This window comes from Rhipicephalus sanguineus, chromosome 10 (genome assembly GCF_013339695.2).
Source record: "Rhipicephalus sanguineus isolate Rsan-2018 chromosome 10, BIME_Rsan_1.4, whole genome shotgun sequence".
Taxonomy (NCBI): domain Eukaryota; kingdom Metazoa; phylum Arthropoda; class Arachnida; order Ixodida; family Ixodidae; genus Rhipicephalus; species Rhipicephalus sanguineus.
In genome coordinates, this window is record NC_051185.1 from 26,285,185 (window position 1) to 26,300,485 (window position 15,301).

Genomic DNA, 15,301 nt, shown 5'->3' on the forward strand with positions numbered 1-15,301 from the left:
ACATTTGATTTGTGATGTGGTTACTTCTCTTAAGAAAGTGGGACAAGGGTAAAACACGTTCTTCAGAGGAGCAGAAGTAACTACCACGTATTCCTACCAACTAGCACAAATCATTATTCATTTCAGAGACATAGTATTTATTTTCTCACAAGACAAATACGAATTTTTTTAGTGGGCTCAATGTTTTGTGTCAAGGCAGAGAGCATGATCTCAGAAGCAGCACGTCATTGAATATACTCTCTGAAGTGCGAGACCGCTGTCCTGATAAAAAGTTCGCCAGGCCTGCGTGGAACACGCAGCACAGTCACAGCAAAAGCTGGAAGAGTGGACATTGTAGAGACCATTGTTGTCTGTTGGGGCAACTAATACAAGTACACATGCAAGGTACCCACCACGTCCTAAATCATCGCAATTTTTCTGAAGTAGCGAAGTTCCCACTATTCCATTTTAACACAACGAGTTTTATGCCGGGGTCTACCAAGACTTCAGTGACGTATTTCCGTCACGGAAATGACGTCGAAAAAAATTACACAATCAGATGGCAAAGAAAAAAAGTCACAGTTTCGCCGCAAGGGCGAAGCAATGAATCTGATAGCAAGAAACTAATGCTATACGAAGTGAGGCTCGCCAATGGATACTTTCAGTTTCAATAGCGCTCCTGATGCAAAGGCGGCCGAAGCAGCGAAGGAAACTAGCGTGCTTCAAGTGTCGAGCTCTGACACTTGATAGTTTGTTCGTTTAGCGGCGTCCATTGAGCTCGAGTGACTTTCGTACGCTCCGTAACAAGAGCGCGGACATCACGGTGAAAGCGTGAAACATCCCTCTTCCCCTCAGCACGAGAAAACCGCGCGAGCAGACAGCGGAAGGGCAAGGTTCTCACTGCGCAGATATAAGAAGAAGCGAGCGAGCTCGCCGACGCGCCCGTCGCGCTCCTAGCACCATCTCGCTGGTAATGAAGAAACGCGTATAAGCGCCTGCCGTCTCCGAGTCCGTCCAGCGGTAAAAGGTGTGTATATAACGCTCGTCGTTAGCTACGTGGAGGATCTGCGTTTCGTGGCGTAGTGGTTAGCGCCACTCGCTGCGGGTCAAGAGGTCCCTGGTTCGATTCCGCGCTTCGGAAGCATTTTTCTGAATTATTTTTCTTTGGGGCTTTTATATATATATATATATACATACTTATACGGTGCATGACGGCGGCGACGGCGACGGCAAAATTCAGCAGAGACTGTCCATATAATTGCTATCGCAATAAAAATTTCCGTCAACAGGCATCCAACCCACAACCGCTCGGTCCTCATCAACAGATGCCGGGCACACTATCCACTGCGCCACGGTCACAGACTCAAGAGGTTTTACATATGCGCCTTTTGTATCTACCACTCTCCCGGTCGGCGGGGTGTTGTTGCCCTCCGGGAGCGGTAAAGTAATTCGTCCTTACTGTGACCTCCGCGATTAACACCTGCAACGCGTTACATGTCCGTCCCATTCGGGGCGTTTTCAATAGAAGTTCAATTTTTTTTCGATGCCTTAACATACCGCGAGGTGGCAGTCTTAGCCCAAGCGTCGTAAAAGCGTCGGCCTCGATCATGCATCACGCTAATCCAAACAAAAATTACATCATGTCCCGCTAAAGGGCACCATGAGGCGATGCGAAGCAGCGTTTCGGCATGTCGAGCCCGTGTTTCATCCGTAGCAGTTTCCCGCCGACGTTGCCGTTTGCACTAGGCTTCCCTAGCCCGGAGCTCGGGGTCCGCTTGCCGACGTTTACGTTGCGCTTCAGCGCGTCGAGATTTCCGCTGCTCCACCCGCGTCTCCGCGATCTCGGCAGGCGTTAAGGTAATATTGCAACTGGCACCGACGTTGACGTTGGAACTCATGACACCGGCGCAGTGACTGAGCGTGTGCACGACCTAACGCGAGCCTTTTATCTAAACGAGGAGGGAAGGTGGAGAGGGGGAGGGGAGAGAGGGAGTGAAGAGGAGGTGTAGAGAGGGTTTGCGCATGCGCAGTAAGGGTGGACACGCCGCACAGCACCACCACCACCACCGGATTGAACTCCGCCGTAAGATGATCTAAAATAGCTCTGCGACGCGCGCCTGCCTCACCTGGCTGTTACACCGCGTTCCCCGCTCACGCGCTCACCCCCAAAAAAATCGCGGCCGGGGGGGAGGGGGCGGCACGACGCGCTTTGCGTTTCCCTTTAGTCCGGCCGTGGTGTTCAATCACATTTTAACATGCCGCGGGATGGCGACAAAGTTCTGCGTCCAATATGCGACGCTCTTCTCGCTATTACACCTCGTTCTCTGATTACGCTTTCACCGATAACTACTACAGCTAAGCAAGGTTTTGTTTAATCATTTAACATGGAAACTAGTCGTCGGGATTGAGACGTACCACCAATCATCAAAGTGGGTGCATTCCCGTTAAACGGTGCTATAGCTGCCAGACATCAACATACATTGTGCAAACTATCTTATATCAATCCACAGTAAACATCCAGTTACTTCTGTAAGGGCACGCTTTACTTTCGTGTTATTCCGATTCCTATGACGGAGGGATCAACCATCTTTTTTGTCATTGTACGGAGATTTGCGGTACCCGCTACACATCTGTAGGGCATTATCTGCACTTTGTGCTGTGGCTGATGATGATGAATAATTATGGCTGAGCACTTTGGAGTGGGTGGGAAGGAGTGTTGCGGAATGGGCGCCTCCATTCCATTCCAATTCCATTACGGGGAATTAGAACTTGCTTCAATTTCATTCCTTTCAATTCTTCGGAATGAAAAGCTTAGCCCATTCGCACTCTGGGAATGGCCTGGCAATTCGATTCAATTTCTGTAATTGCTCAACGTAGGAAAGGCATCTTGATATTTTTATCGAGTTAAGAATGAACGCCCCATAAAGCTGACCTCATCAGATGCGTTATGAACTGCAAAAGTATGCAAAACATGTTACCAAGGTCGAGGGATAGTAGATTTGTGACATATCTCGTGCAGTACAACCACCCTACTAATTCCGATAGGGGCAGTTCTGCCGCTACCTATAGTATTTGCATGGTCAACATGTTTGAACGAATGGTGGTGTTTCAATATTGTTTAAGCTTAAATCTGCTCATGCTAAAATGACGACACAGCGTATTTTTATGCTCACAAAAGTGCCTTTGCATCAAATACGGAACACTGGTCCGCACTGCTCGTCAGCACTCACGCTTGTCAAGCGCGCCTGGCAAGCATGGATGGGGTGAGGAGAACTTTCTGTGCTCGCCTGTGCGCAGGTATGCAATGTCTTCGTTGTCGCAAAGGTTATTTACGTGGGTCAGGTACTAAACTGCTCGTGAGATAAAGATCAGGCTGTGCATAGAGTATTTGCCACTGTCGTGTGGGGTATCAATGGGAACCAACGCGCAGCGATAAGTTTTTTCTCCCTTCAGTATCTGCTGAGATAATGCATTTGTTTGTATACTAACTTATGCCTCGGTTTGTAGTAAGCGCGTTGGTTATAAACGTACCGTGCTTGTAATCATCCAAGCCATTTAAAAATACTGCTTTATTGTTAATTTGCGAGGCTCTGACTGACTAACGTCTGAAGTTTGAAAAGCAGCACGTAGACAAAAACGCGCTCTATTTTCGGAAAAAGACGTAATTCCATTCCCATTCCATTCGGTGCAAAAGGCGCTTAATTCCATTCCTATTCCATTCTTCCGAGCGCTGTCCCCATTCCGTTCCGGGGTCGCGAAAATATGGAATGATTCCGAAGTCATTCCAGTTCAAGAGTGGCAACTCCCCAACACTGGTGGGAAGCAATAAACCACACACTCTTTGCGCTCTTAGCATTGTGTGATGACTGGTTATTTTACTCTTCTGCCACGCTATATTACATATCTTAACGCTATTCCTTGCCCGACATGACGCCTGTATAGAGTATTCTTGCGATGGAGTTACAAGCACCAGCGTGGTACTGTGGTGGAAGACCCGACTGCCACGCAGAGAGCGCGGATTAAAATCCCATCCGATCCCAGAAATTTGTTTCTCATTTAAGTTTTTCTTATATCACGTGATAGCGGTCACGTACACCGGCGTCGGCGGACAAAGATGGCGCCAAAATCGGCTGTTGTGATCTCATAACAGCTTTCGCTGTAACAAACTCCACCATTTGCCAGGTAGCTTAGTTGATCTTGCGTCGGGCGCTTACCGTCGCGGCCGCAACGTCATGGGTTCGATTCCCAGCGGCGGATCTTTTTCTTAGTTTTTTCTTTCTCACCCGTTGGCGTCCATTTTATGAACGTCATATCCTGTAACGGAAGTACTTGGTGGACCCCGGCATTAAACACTTTCGTCTTAAAAATAGCAACTAGCACCTGAAAGGCTGCGATATGCAACTGGTTTCGTTCTCGCGCCCAACAAAACATGGCGGATCGAGCTTCGGGGATTTTCTACAGATGGCGCTGTAGATTCTGAATATTCCCTATTAGTCTACATTAACCATGTGTAAAATACGGTGCCTTTAGCAGAACCTGAAGGCAACATCTTCCGGTGCACATTATCCGCCATATCCACTTCCGTGGGCCTGACACTAGTATCGTGGTTGCGACACGCGAAGCCGCAGAACATTGTCAATTTTAATTTAATATCTGTATTCCTATCCTCAGCAATCCGTCACGTTTGCTGCCGTGCGACAGTTGCTTGGTAAAAAAAAGCACTTGATAAAAAAACAGAAGCTTCACTTATTTAGGGTTACTTATTCGTGCCTGTTGCCGTGGCATCGCGGCATTTATCAGCAGTGATGACGGATAAGTTCTTCCTCCCTGTCAAGCACCGAGAAGTAGGCGTCAACGAGGATGCGCCGACTGCAGCATTGTCTCCTCTTATCAATCCTCGTTGCTATGAGAACTGCAGTGCGTCCCCCCCCCCCCCGCATAGCGATAGGGCGCGCTGAAAGAGGCGGCCAGTCCGCCCTTGCGTTGCAATCAAGGATTCGCGTCTGAATTCACGCCACCATGCCGGATCTCCGACGAGTGCACCGTTTTCGCGACCACCCCATCGCAGGCGTCAACTGGCGACCGATTCACTTTGTCGACGAGGTGTCCACTTCGCGTGTGTGCGGCCTCTGTCGCATGATTCCGAAGAAGACTGTGATGTTGCCATGTGAGCACGCTCTATGCCAATCGTGCCACGCAGGCAACTCCCAAGGATGCGGTGGGCGGTGTCCCTTGGATCAACAGCCATTTGAGGAAGCTGAATGTTTCAGCTATGGTTTGCCTACCAGAAGAGCGAATGCCTTGCAGGTGAGAAAAGGGATCTGGTCCTTCCTTAGAAAAATCGCTCGATTGCATTATTTGCACTATTGCATAACTGCGGGCTTAACGGCCCAGAGCTGGGCAGTTCACTGTAGTAAAATTCGTATAATTGATAACCAAAAAGTAAAAACTAAACAGATGAGTTGGTATTCATCTATATCTTAAGTGGCATATCCAAATGAAAGTCCCTTGAACCACGAGGCAGGATGTTGTAGCATTTACCGTAATATATGCACCGCTTGTGCTACGTCAATTAGTCAGTGTCCCTATTCCCGCTGTCAATAGGAGCACGATATATCGCAGATGAGAGCTACAGGAGCCTCCAAACGCGAGAATAGATCTATAGAGCGTTGACAAACATCGCAAGTCGCGCAAATTCGGCAGAATGACTAGTTTGTTTCGAGGTAGAGGGAGATTCGAATTGCTTTCACAAAATACTGAGCTCCTTGGTGAAAAAATGTTATAAAATATATTCAGTTTATATTGGTAGAGACCGCTCAATCCATGGGATTCCGAAAGCGGGCTGCTCAAGCCGACAGGCAGGCAGGCAGGCAGGCAGGCAGGCAGGCAGGCAGGCAGGCAGGCAGGCAGGCAGGCAGGCAGGCAGGCAGGCAGGCAGGCAGGCAGGCAAAGAATTTTATTATTATCCGGAGGCTGCGCTCGACCCCCTTTAGGGGGTGATACCGTTGGGCCACTCGCACGACGGGACGGGGAGGTTAAACTCCACGGCCATGTCGCGGGCCCCCTGGATGGCCTTAAGCTGGTCTCATTCGTCTTGGCTAGTGAGCAGATAGTTCCAGTCCGCCTCCGACACGCACTATCGGCACGGCCGTGACTGATTTCGTGCTTTGCTGTTCGTTAACCGCGTCGATGTTTACAGCGATTTAATATATTTTAGCTTCAGAGCTAAAACACGAGAATACATTAGTTGTGGGCGTTATGAGTGGAACAAATGGGAAAATCAATTACATCATTAAGTTACCATTTGCCTGTAGCTATTCAAAGAGAGAAAAAAAGAGCTAAACAACTTGCTAACATATCCGCTCGATGAACTGCAATGCTAAACTATCACTGAAAATTTGTTCTTCACATCCGACTGTTAAGCAATTACATAGACCTGCTAAAGAGAACGTCTTCGTTTGTTTCTTTTTCTTGCTCTCGCAACGAAGGTTCATTGCTGGAACGAAGAGCACGGATGCGAATTTGAGGGAGCCGTGGAGCTTATGCTGCGCCACTACGAGAACGAATGCACATTCCACGCCGTGGAGTGTTTGCGATGCGGCGAGAAAGTCCAGCACAGGGCACTGTCAACGCACTACGTAGCCGGATGCAGAGGCGCTGTTTCTTCACCACGCTCAGAAAACGCGTCCTCGGATTCACAAGCATTGACCCTTCAAGACGTGACGGCTGCTCTCGAAGAACTGAAGACGCTGTTGAGGGACACCAACCACGAGCAGCTGCTGCTTGCGATTCAGACTCAAATGAATGCGCTGATCGAACAGACCAGGAACCAGGGAGGCAGGCCTGCAGTCATTACTCACGATGTCGCGGCACCTGCATCGTCAGAGATGGCTCAAGTAGCAGCACCGAGTACCTCAACCTCATTACAAGAGCGAACTTCTCGGCAGAATCCGACTGAGGAAGTCAGCGCGCCGTCGACATCGCGGTGCTCCTCGGAGGAGACGTTCTTGCATCGAAAGCTGGAACCCCTTGTGGATCTGCCGGAATCTGTTCTGCGACGCATGGGCAAAACATCCTCGCAAGAGTATCCTCAGCACGTCATTAGTGGTATCCTAAAGTGTGTTGAATTTCGTTTAAAGTCAACCGCGCCGTTGTGGACGAGAGATACGTGGAGGGAAGCGCTTGGTAGCGTGACGTATGTCCTGGTGATCGAAGAACTTCTCCGGTGTACCGAATCGTTCGTAGAAAGGCTTGCAGATATCACAGTGTTGCACACGAGGGACGCGTACTTTATGGTTGAAATAATGAAGAGTGAACTTTCGTTTAATATGCGAATTAAGTTTCACGGTGCGCATGGATACTCAATGTGTCCGCCGCCTGTTTTCCTCGTGAGGATGCACAATCTGACAACGGGGTGCACTTATGAGCTTAGTTCTTCTGAAGAACCATGTAACTGTAGGCAGGAAAGAGGCTTATGGATACATTGTCACTGCATATACTCAACGCGGTTTACTTTACTGTTGAGCCTGGGTTTCGGAGATAACAGAATCAAGTTCGAAATTGAGCTCTGTCTTCAATAAGAACTAGTGGGTAGGACATTCGAGTGCCTAGTGTTTCTTATGATTTTCCGAGTGTCTCTTGTCTTTTACCTCTGGATGACTCATATATGCGTGCATGTCGCAGCACCACATAAACATGAAACCTACAGTTCATCAGAATTGAACGCATAAATACTGCACTGCTTAACCTTATTTCCCTTTTATGTGTGCGTGTGACGTCGAGTGAGTGAAGTTCAGATTGAAGTTTCGGATGCTAAATAAAGCACGAGCAGCATATACTGTTTTCTTTGAAACCTTCTTGACGATGTCTTTCTCATTCAGCTCTAGATATAAGGTTTTTTGTTTCATTCAGCTCTATATATAAGAATTATGCTGTGATAACGAATATTGCACGAATATTGTAGAGCAGCGTCTCATTGGGAACGCTTCGTTGCGTTAGAACTTGCTAATTCCGTTTCACATTTATTCAAGAACACGATGAGGATTACATGGCATCGGCGAGGACAAAACATGTAAAGCTTTCAGGATAAAATATAATATTTCGTGGTTTCAATACGAAATATACGATACTATATTATTAAGAGGCTATATTATACTATATTATAATGCGGGGGGCACAGGAACAATATTTCTCATATGGAGTTCTCCTGCGCAAGCTTCGTCCTGCAATGAACCACTTTTATATTATTATTACCATTAAAACTTTTGTCTTTTTATTCTATTATTTATTGAATTTTATACAATTAACGCACACGTAAATGGGTGAGCTATAAAGCGTATAGAATAGGGGCATCTACGCGGATCATTTAAGAAATGGTGTTGTAATGTGGCATATTATTTTAAAGACGATAGTCTTTCTTGGGGAACTTAAACGCAGAAATTTTGGTCTGTCTTTCCATCTGTCTTTCTGTTTGTCGGCACGTCACTCGATTCAGCCACCCGGCCAAAGTTGAACCACTTGCTTACCGCCCACCCATTTTGAACTGGTACGGCTGTTCCTACTTGTGAACGTTGTCGATCAAAAAGTAAATATTACGCATATCTGAGGCGCAACATCATTAGGTAAGCATTAGGTGGCGTGTTCCTTTAATAGAAAATACATAGATACGCAATTTTAAAGACCCTAGTTTTTTAAGCTGCGCTGAAACTTCTCTTCCTCCGTGCCCTCTGCACAAGCTCATGTTGTGTTTCGGTTTCGGTTCAGTATTGCATTGTACGAATGACAGGGGGCGTCGCTCTGGCATTCCTGTTTTACCCAGGCGACGTGTAAATAAGAGTTTGTGGAGAGTACTCGTTGAGTGCGGACGTTTCTTCTCCTTCGGCGCATCGCGCCAAACCGCGTGTTCGGGCTGGCCGGCGTCCCCGCCGTTCGCGTTGGTCACCGCCGGTCTTCACCTGCCGCTGCGCCGGGACTACCAGCCCGCAACACAGCACTCATGTTTCCCGACGTATTGCCAGATGACGTCCATATCTCACGCAGCGCCTCTTCTATCGTCTTTAGACGGCATTTGCAGGGAAGCACGCAGATACGCGGCGAATTTTATTATTATTATTATTATTATTATTATTATTATTATTATTATTATTATTATTATTATTATTATTATTATTATTATTATTATTAATCGGATACCTCCATGGGGCGGGGCACAACAGCATTTGCAGCTCATGACACATCATAAGTGAAGTAGTATAATACCCAGTTAAACATAAATAAGGAGCAAAATAAGTTTACGAACACAAACTTCAGAACAAAGACAGATGATTAAAGTTGTACATAAGTTCAGAAAGGAAAGAAAAATAGTGATCGCCATGAAATTCCTGAAAGTCTTAAAAAATCTTTAAATTCACAATAATGTTAACATTTGGTAGAGAGTCGTGAGTAAATTAGATCTTGAAGCTTGGTTAGGTCGCGTTCAGTGGCAATGCAAGCGCGATGCTAAAGCGTTCCAGTCAATTATTATGGCTAGTTAGATGAAAATTGCATAGTGGGAAGACTGTCATTTTATGCGTGTGGCTTTATATAGATGACCCCGCCGCAGTGGTTCTGGTGTTCGACTGCTGACCTGAAGTTCGCAGGATCTCATGCAGGGCGCGACATCCTCATTTCGATGGAGGTACAATGCTAGGGACTCATGTGCTTAGCTTTAGGTGCACGTTAATTGACGTCAGGTGGTCGAAATTTCCGCAGCCCTCCACTACGGCGTCCCTCATAATCATATTAAAGACGATAGTCTTTCTTGGGGAACTTAAACGCAGAAATTTTGGTCTGTCTGTCTGTCTTTCTGTTTGTCGGCACGTCACTCGATTCAGCCACCCGGCCAAAGTTGAACCACTTGCCCAAGGGCCAGCCATCTTGAACGGCTGACTAGGTTCATACTTGTATAGATTGTTGATCAAAAATCAAACATTACGCATATCTGAGGCGCAACATCACTAGGTAAGTATTAGGTGGTGTGTTCCTTTAATAGAAATTACATATATACGTAATTCTAGAGACCCTAGATTCTTCTGCGCTGAAAATGCGACTGCGCTGAAACTTGCCTTCCTCCGTGCCCGCTGCACGAGCTCATTGTTGTGTTTGGGTTTCGGTTCAGTATTGCACTGTACGAATGCCATGGGGCGCCGCTCTGAAATTCCTGTTTTACCCAGGCGACGTGTAAATAAAAGAGTGTGTGGAGAGTACTCGTTGAGTGCGGACGTTTCTTCTGCTTCGGCGCTTCGCGCCAAACCGCGTGTTCGGGTTGGCTGGCGTCTCCGCCGGTCTTCGCCTGCTGCTGCGCCGGGACTACCAGCCCGCAACACAGCACTCATGTTTCCCGACGTATTGCCAGATGGCATGCATATCTCACGCAGCGCCTCTTCTGTCGTCTTTAGACGACATTTGCAGCGAAGCACGCAGATACGCGGCCAATTTTTTTGGTTGTGGGACGTAAACACCCAACAGTAATTATTTGTACGGATGGTCACGACTAGAAAAAGTCACAGTTTCGCCGCAACGGCGAAGCAATGAATGCGATAGCAATAAATTGGAATGTAACGCGAAGAACGCTCGAGCCCAAAGGACGCACGAAAAGAACGCACACAGCACCAGCGCGAACTATTATGTGTCACAGCTCGACACTGGAAGCGCACTGCTCAAACATAAAGCAGGACGCACGAAACGAACGAACAGGTACATACAGGACGAGCGCGAACTGTCCCAGTCGTTACTTATTTCTGTTTGAACAGCGCGCCCCTTTCGCAAACGCGTACGCTCTGTGACTTCAGCGCAGACATCGCGGGGAAAGCACAAGACATACAAGCCCCCGTTCCCTCCCCCCCCCCCCCCCCGAGTCGCGCCCTTCTTTCCTCGAGATAAGCGCACGAAGGCGACCACGCCCTGTAGGCGAAGGGCAACGGCGTTCGTAAGAACGGGGCGACGATCTTTAAAGCGCGCCACGCGTGGACATCGCGCCATCTATGTGGTAACTCAGAAAGCACGCTGATGTGTGTGGTGTATAAATAGCTCGTCGTTAGCAGGCTGGAAGACGGAGCTGTTCGTGGCCTAACCGCCAACGCCGCGCGCTGGAAAGCGGGAGGTCACCTGTTCGATTCCGCGCGTCGGACAGTTTTTCTGAATTATTTTTCTTTGTGGCTTTGATATATATATATATATATATATATATATATATATATACGGTGCATGACGGCGGCGACGGCGACGGCAAAAATCAGCCGAGACTGTCCATATAATTGTATCGCAATAAAAGGTAACTTGCGGTGGCTGAAAAAATGCAACATGAAGTGAACGAGCGTGACAAACCGTATGTAGAAGTGATGGGAGGGAAATTTTACGGCGAAGTACTAAGTTGTCTGTAACCTCGGCACCACGGACAGGCGCTTTTTGCTTTGTTTGCCCGTTGAATTCCCATTTAGCGATGTCAGGGGGCAGAGTTTGTTTTGCTCTACACGCAAGAAGGGTCGCCCGCGCGTCGTTCGAACTTCCGGCCAAAGCCTAACCTTGGCAGCCCTTGGAGGGGGAGCCGAGGTGTAGACGGGTTTAGACTCGCTCTAACTGTGGCGCGCGTGGCTAGGAGAGCCTAGAATTACTGTATATGCTTCCTTTAGGTAGCAGAGTTGCGCATCTGTTTTCCAAACGCCGCTAGCAACCATGCATTGCGGAGAAGCTAACGATCGGGCCAATTTTTGTATTTCTCGACGCCGCCGCTGCAGCTCACTCAATCAACACTAGTCATCGACAGCCAATGTTTATCGCCGGCCTTCGACACGCCAGACATGTTTATCGGCGACGCGGTAGGCATGTCGCCTGCACAAATGGAGTGCGACTTCACTGCATAGCTGTGGTTGCTAGCGGGACCTATGCGCTACTCTGCTACCTAAAGGTATCATATACAGTGACTCTAGGAGAGCCCTCTCTGTTTCAGCAGATTCGTCTCAGAGTGCCAGCGATTGCATCGTGCACGCTGGTGTCTGTTTTGCCCACACGTGGCCGCAAAAGCCTCCGGCACGATGTGACCGCCGATGGGCGTGCTGTTCGCCTCAAGCGCGCAAGGAGCTCACAATGGCGTCTTTCGGCATGGGCCCTCCGTTTGTTCGCGTATGTCGCTGCCTGTGGTTTGGCTAGGGCCCCCGTGACGACCCAAGCACTCGAGCGGATTCATTTGGCAATAAGCCTAGGAGTGTCGTGCGGTGCCTAATTGTTCCCGGTTAGTGAACGCTACATAGTGTCTGTGCCAGCTGCACTTACTCTTTCCGGTTTGTTCTTAAGACGCATTACTCTTTCATGTCCGCTTTGCCTTCGCCACCCATTGGTGTTGTATTTTTGCTTTTGGCGCGTGCGTTTTTTTGGGGCTGGGAGGACACGCCCCCAAGTGTGAAAACAAAGGCGCCGTTGATATCAGTTCGTTGACGTGGTGGATGCATCGTCCGCTTGCTGGCTAATCGTTGAAGCTTTCTTGTAATGATATTGAAGAGAAGCATCGGGATTACAAGAAGCGGCCCCGGTGTTGCTGGCATCGTTCTCGACCGCGCTTAAGGTGTAGGGCACCGTCGGCTCCGCCGAATGAAGTAGAATTGCCCTATGGAAGGTTTATTTCCAGTGTTCGTTTCTTTGTTTGTTAATATGTTTCCCGGTAACTGTTATGTAAAAAGTGTGTAAATACTAGTTGCCTCGATTTTCCTCAAACTTGTACAGCGTCTATTGTTCAACTTTTACTTCAGGCGACCAGCGAACTCCTCGCCACTAGTAGCATAGCGGCAGTTCTCACTTGCTTCTACTACTTTTATATCAGCTCTGGCGGTTCGTCTCGGGCGCAGAGTGTGACGTGTTGTTATTAGTATCAAAGGAACGTGGAATGTTTTTTGTCTAAGTCAGCTTTATTCGTCACGATGTGACGCTGGGGTGATGTGAATAATCTGCCAAAAAACAAAAAAGAATCGATTAGCACTTAACAATATTGGGTCAATGATATTAAGCCTCGCCGGCGCCATGAATAGTGCATTACGTTTTGGGCTCAAAACTGCGTAACAACAGGCGCTGGAGACGCAGTAGTGTTAGGAGCAGTAGCCATCACCATGGCATGTCATCGCCTTTACCTTTCGCGCTGTACACCCTATCACCGTTAGCACTGGCGTAGCAGGGGGGAGGGCGGGTTGAGATCAGTTTTTTCTTATTTATTGAAATTTTTCATGTGCTCTAATGTAGCTGCGCTGAGCGAGTTGCACGAATTACTACCCGCCAGCCGCCCCCTTCTTTCCTCGAGATAAGCGCACGAAGGCGACCACGCCCTGTAGGGCGAAGTGCAACGGCGTTCGCAGGAACGGGGCGGCGATCTTTAAAGCGCGCCACGCGTGCACATCGCGCCGTCTATGTGGTAACTAAGAAAGCATGCTGATGTAACTGGTGTATATAAATAGCTCGCCGTTAGCAGGCTGAAAGACGGTGCCGTCGGTGGCCTAACCGTCTAACGCCGCGCGCTGGAAAGCGCGAGGTCGCCCGTTCGATTCCGCGCGTCGGAAAGTTTTTCTGAATTATCTTTCTTTGTGGCTTTGATATATATATATATATATATATATATATATATATATATATGTATATACGGTGCATGACGGCGGCGACAGCGACGGCAAAAATCAGCCGAGACTGTCCATATAATTGCTATCGCAATAAAAGAAAGAAAGAAACAGGTTTCACCATACTGCTGGATGCAATTGCCCGAGACACTGAACACCATGGGTCACCACCATGTTCGACTGAGCTTCTTCGCACAAAACACTTTTCAACGAAGCACCTGCGCGTGAGGCTACCTGTTCGTAATCAGTGAAGGTTCACCTTCGTCTCTTTAGGTCAACAGTCAATGTTCATTCGTTTAGTTGTGTATTATGACTCTGTTGCAGTGCGAAAGACGCATGTATTTTGCCTACTTTTTTAGGCAAGTACGTGTAAAAATAAAATACAGCATTATCGTGCCTGAGGTTCTCAGTGTGTGGAGAGAACTAATGTTCTGCTTTGCAGCTAGACCTATTTGGTTTGAGTTCACATATCGTTATTCTTCGACATCATAAGTCATTTTTGAAACATTATTTCCAAAATTCCCCCTTTTTAGTGGTTGATTGGATCAGTACATTGAGCAAACACGCGAAATAGACTCTGAATGATTTATTTCTTTCCGTAGCATTCATAAGCATTCGTTCAATTTGAGAGAGTTGGCTTCACTAAAGTGTGATCGTACCAAACACAACCTAATTCTGTTGCCTGCGAGAGTTGTAACGAACCTGACGTTCACCCAGAATAACACTTCACACACAAACACACACACACACACACACACACACACACACACTATATATATATATATATATCGCTGCCCTATGAGGGCCCCTCCCCCTCCGATGAAGGCAGACTTTAAGCCCTGAGTATTATACGAAGCACCGAACCACGATCCCGCGATGTAACGAAACACACGTAAAACAACAACTGAAATTACAATGCCTCCTTGAAAAGTTGGTAGGTCGGTGCCTTTTATACGTCATGGCTTATGCTGTGTTGCTCAACTTGAACATGTAGGTATTACAGTGGAGTTCGCCTCTTTAAAGCACCTTAGAGCAGTCGTCATGCGAAGCAGAAGCAAGAACAGCGGGCAGCTTCAGTATATCGGGAGGTAGGAAAAATAAACCGAGCCAATAAAAATAAAGGATCCAGAAGAAAATTGCGTATTTCCCTTATTTTTGTTGTCCCTAGGGCAATACCGTATGGGAAAATCCAGCTTTTTTATGTTATGCGGAGTAACAAAGAAAAAAAAATGTTTCACCGCGAGGATAGAACAATGAATGCGAAAGCAACAAAGTGTAATGTTGTACGATGTAAACCCAGCAGCTAAGTCTTTTGGGATCCTACTTCGCTTAACTCTTCGAAACGCTGTCGTAAGAGAAGAAAATACGGCCGCTCCAGGGAGGAAAGTGCTTTTCGTGCAGTCTCATCACGTTGATAGCAAAGCCCGTAGACGGGTATACCAGCCGTTTCTGGATGATGGCAAGAGCACCCTTGTAATCAAAGTTCACAGTAGCTGCTCAACCCCCCCCCCCTTTTCCCGGCTGACCCACATGTTCCTTCTAGACGGGCGGGGCGTTTCCTCTATTCTTGAGCAGTAATCGACGGTAGGCCTCGACACGGATGATGTTATCGCATGTGCCCTCCGTGCGACGGAGATGGGCCGGCTCCTTTCATCGCTGCTTCAGCCGCGTTCGTCGCCCCAGCTCTC

At 47.8% G+C, this 15,301-nt stretch overlaps 1 protein-coding gene across 1 annotated transcript in view; it reads left to right on the forward strand.

Moving 5' to 3' along the window:
- The first annotated feature begins 4,970 nt into the window (after positions 1-4,970).
- The window catches only part of LOC119407287 (TNF receptor-associated factor 3), a 49,053-nt gene continuing 38,722 nt past the window's right edge, over positions 4,971-15,301 (forward strand). Inside the window, exon 1 of the mRNA XM_049419610.1 lies at positions 4,971-5,082. Within this exon, the coding sequence (XP_049275567.1) occupies positions 4,999-5,082 (84 nt within the window). The 5' untranslated portion in view covers positions 4,971-4,998. The remainder of the gene's footprint in view (positions 5,083-15,301) is intronic.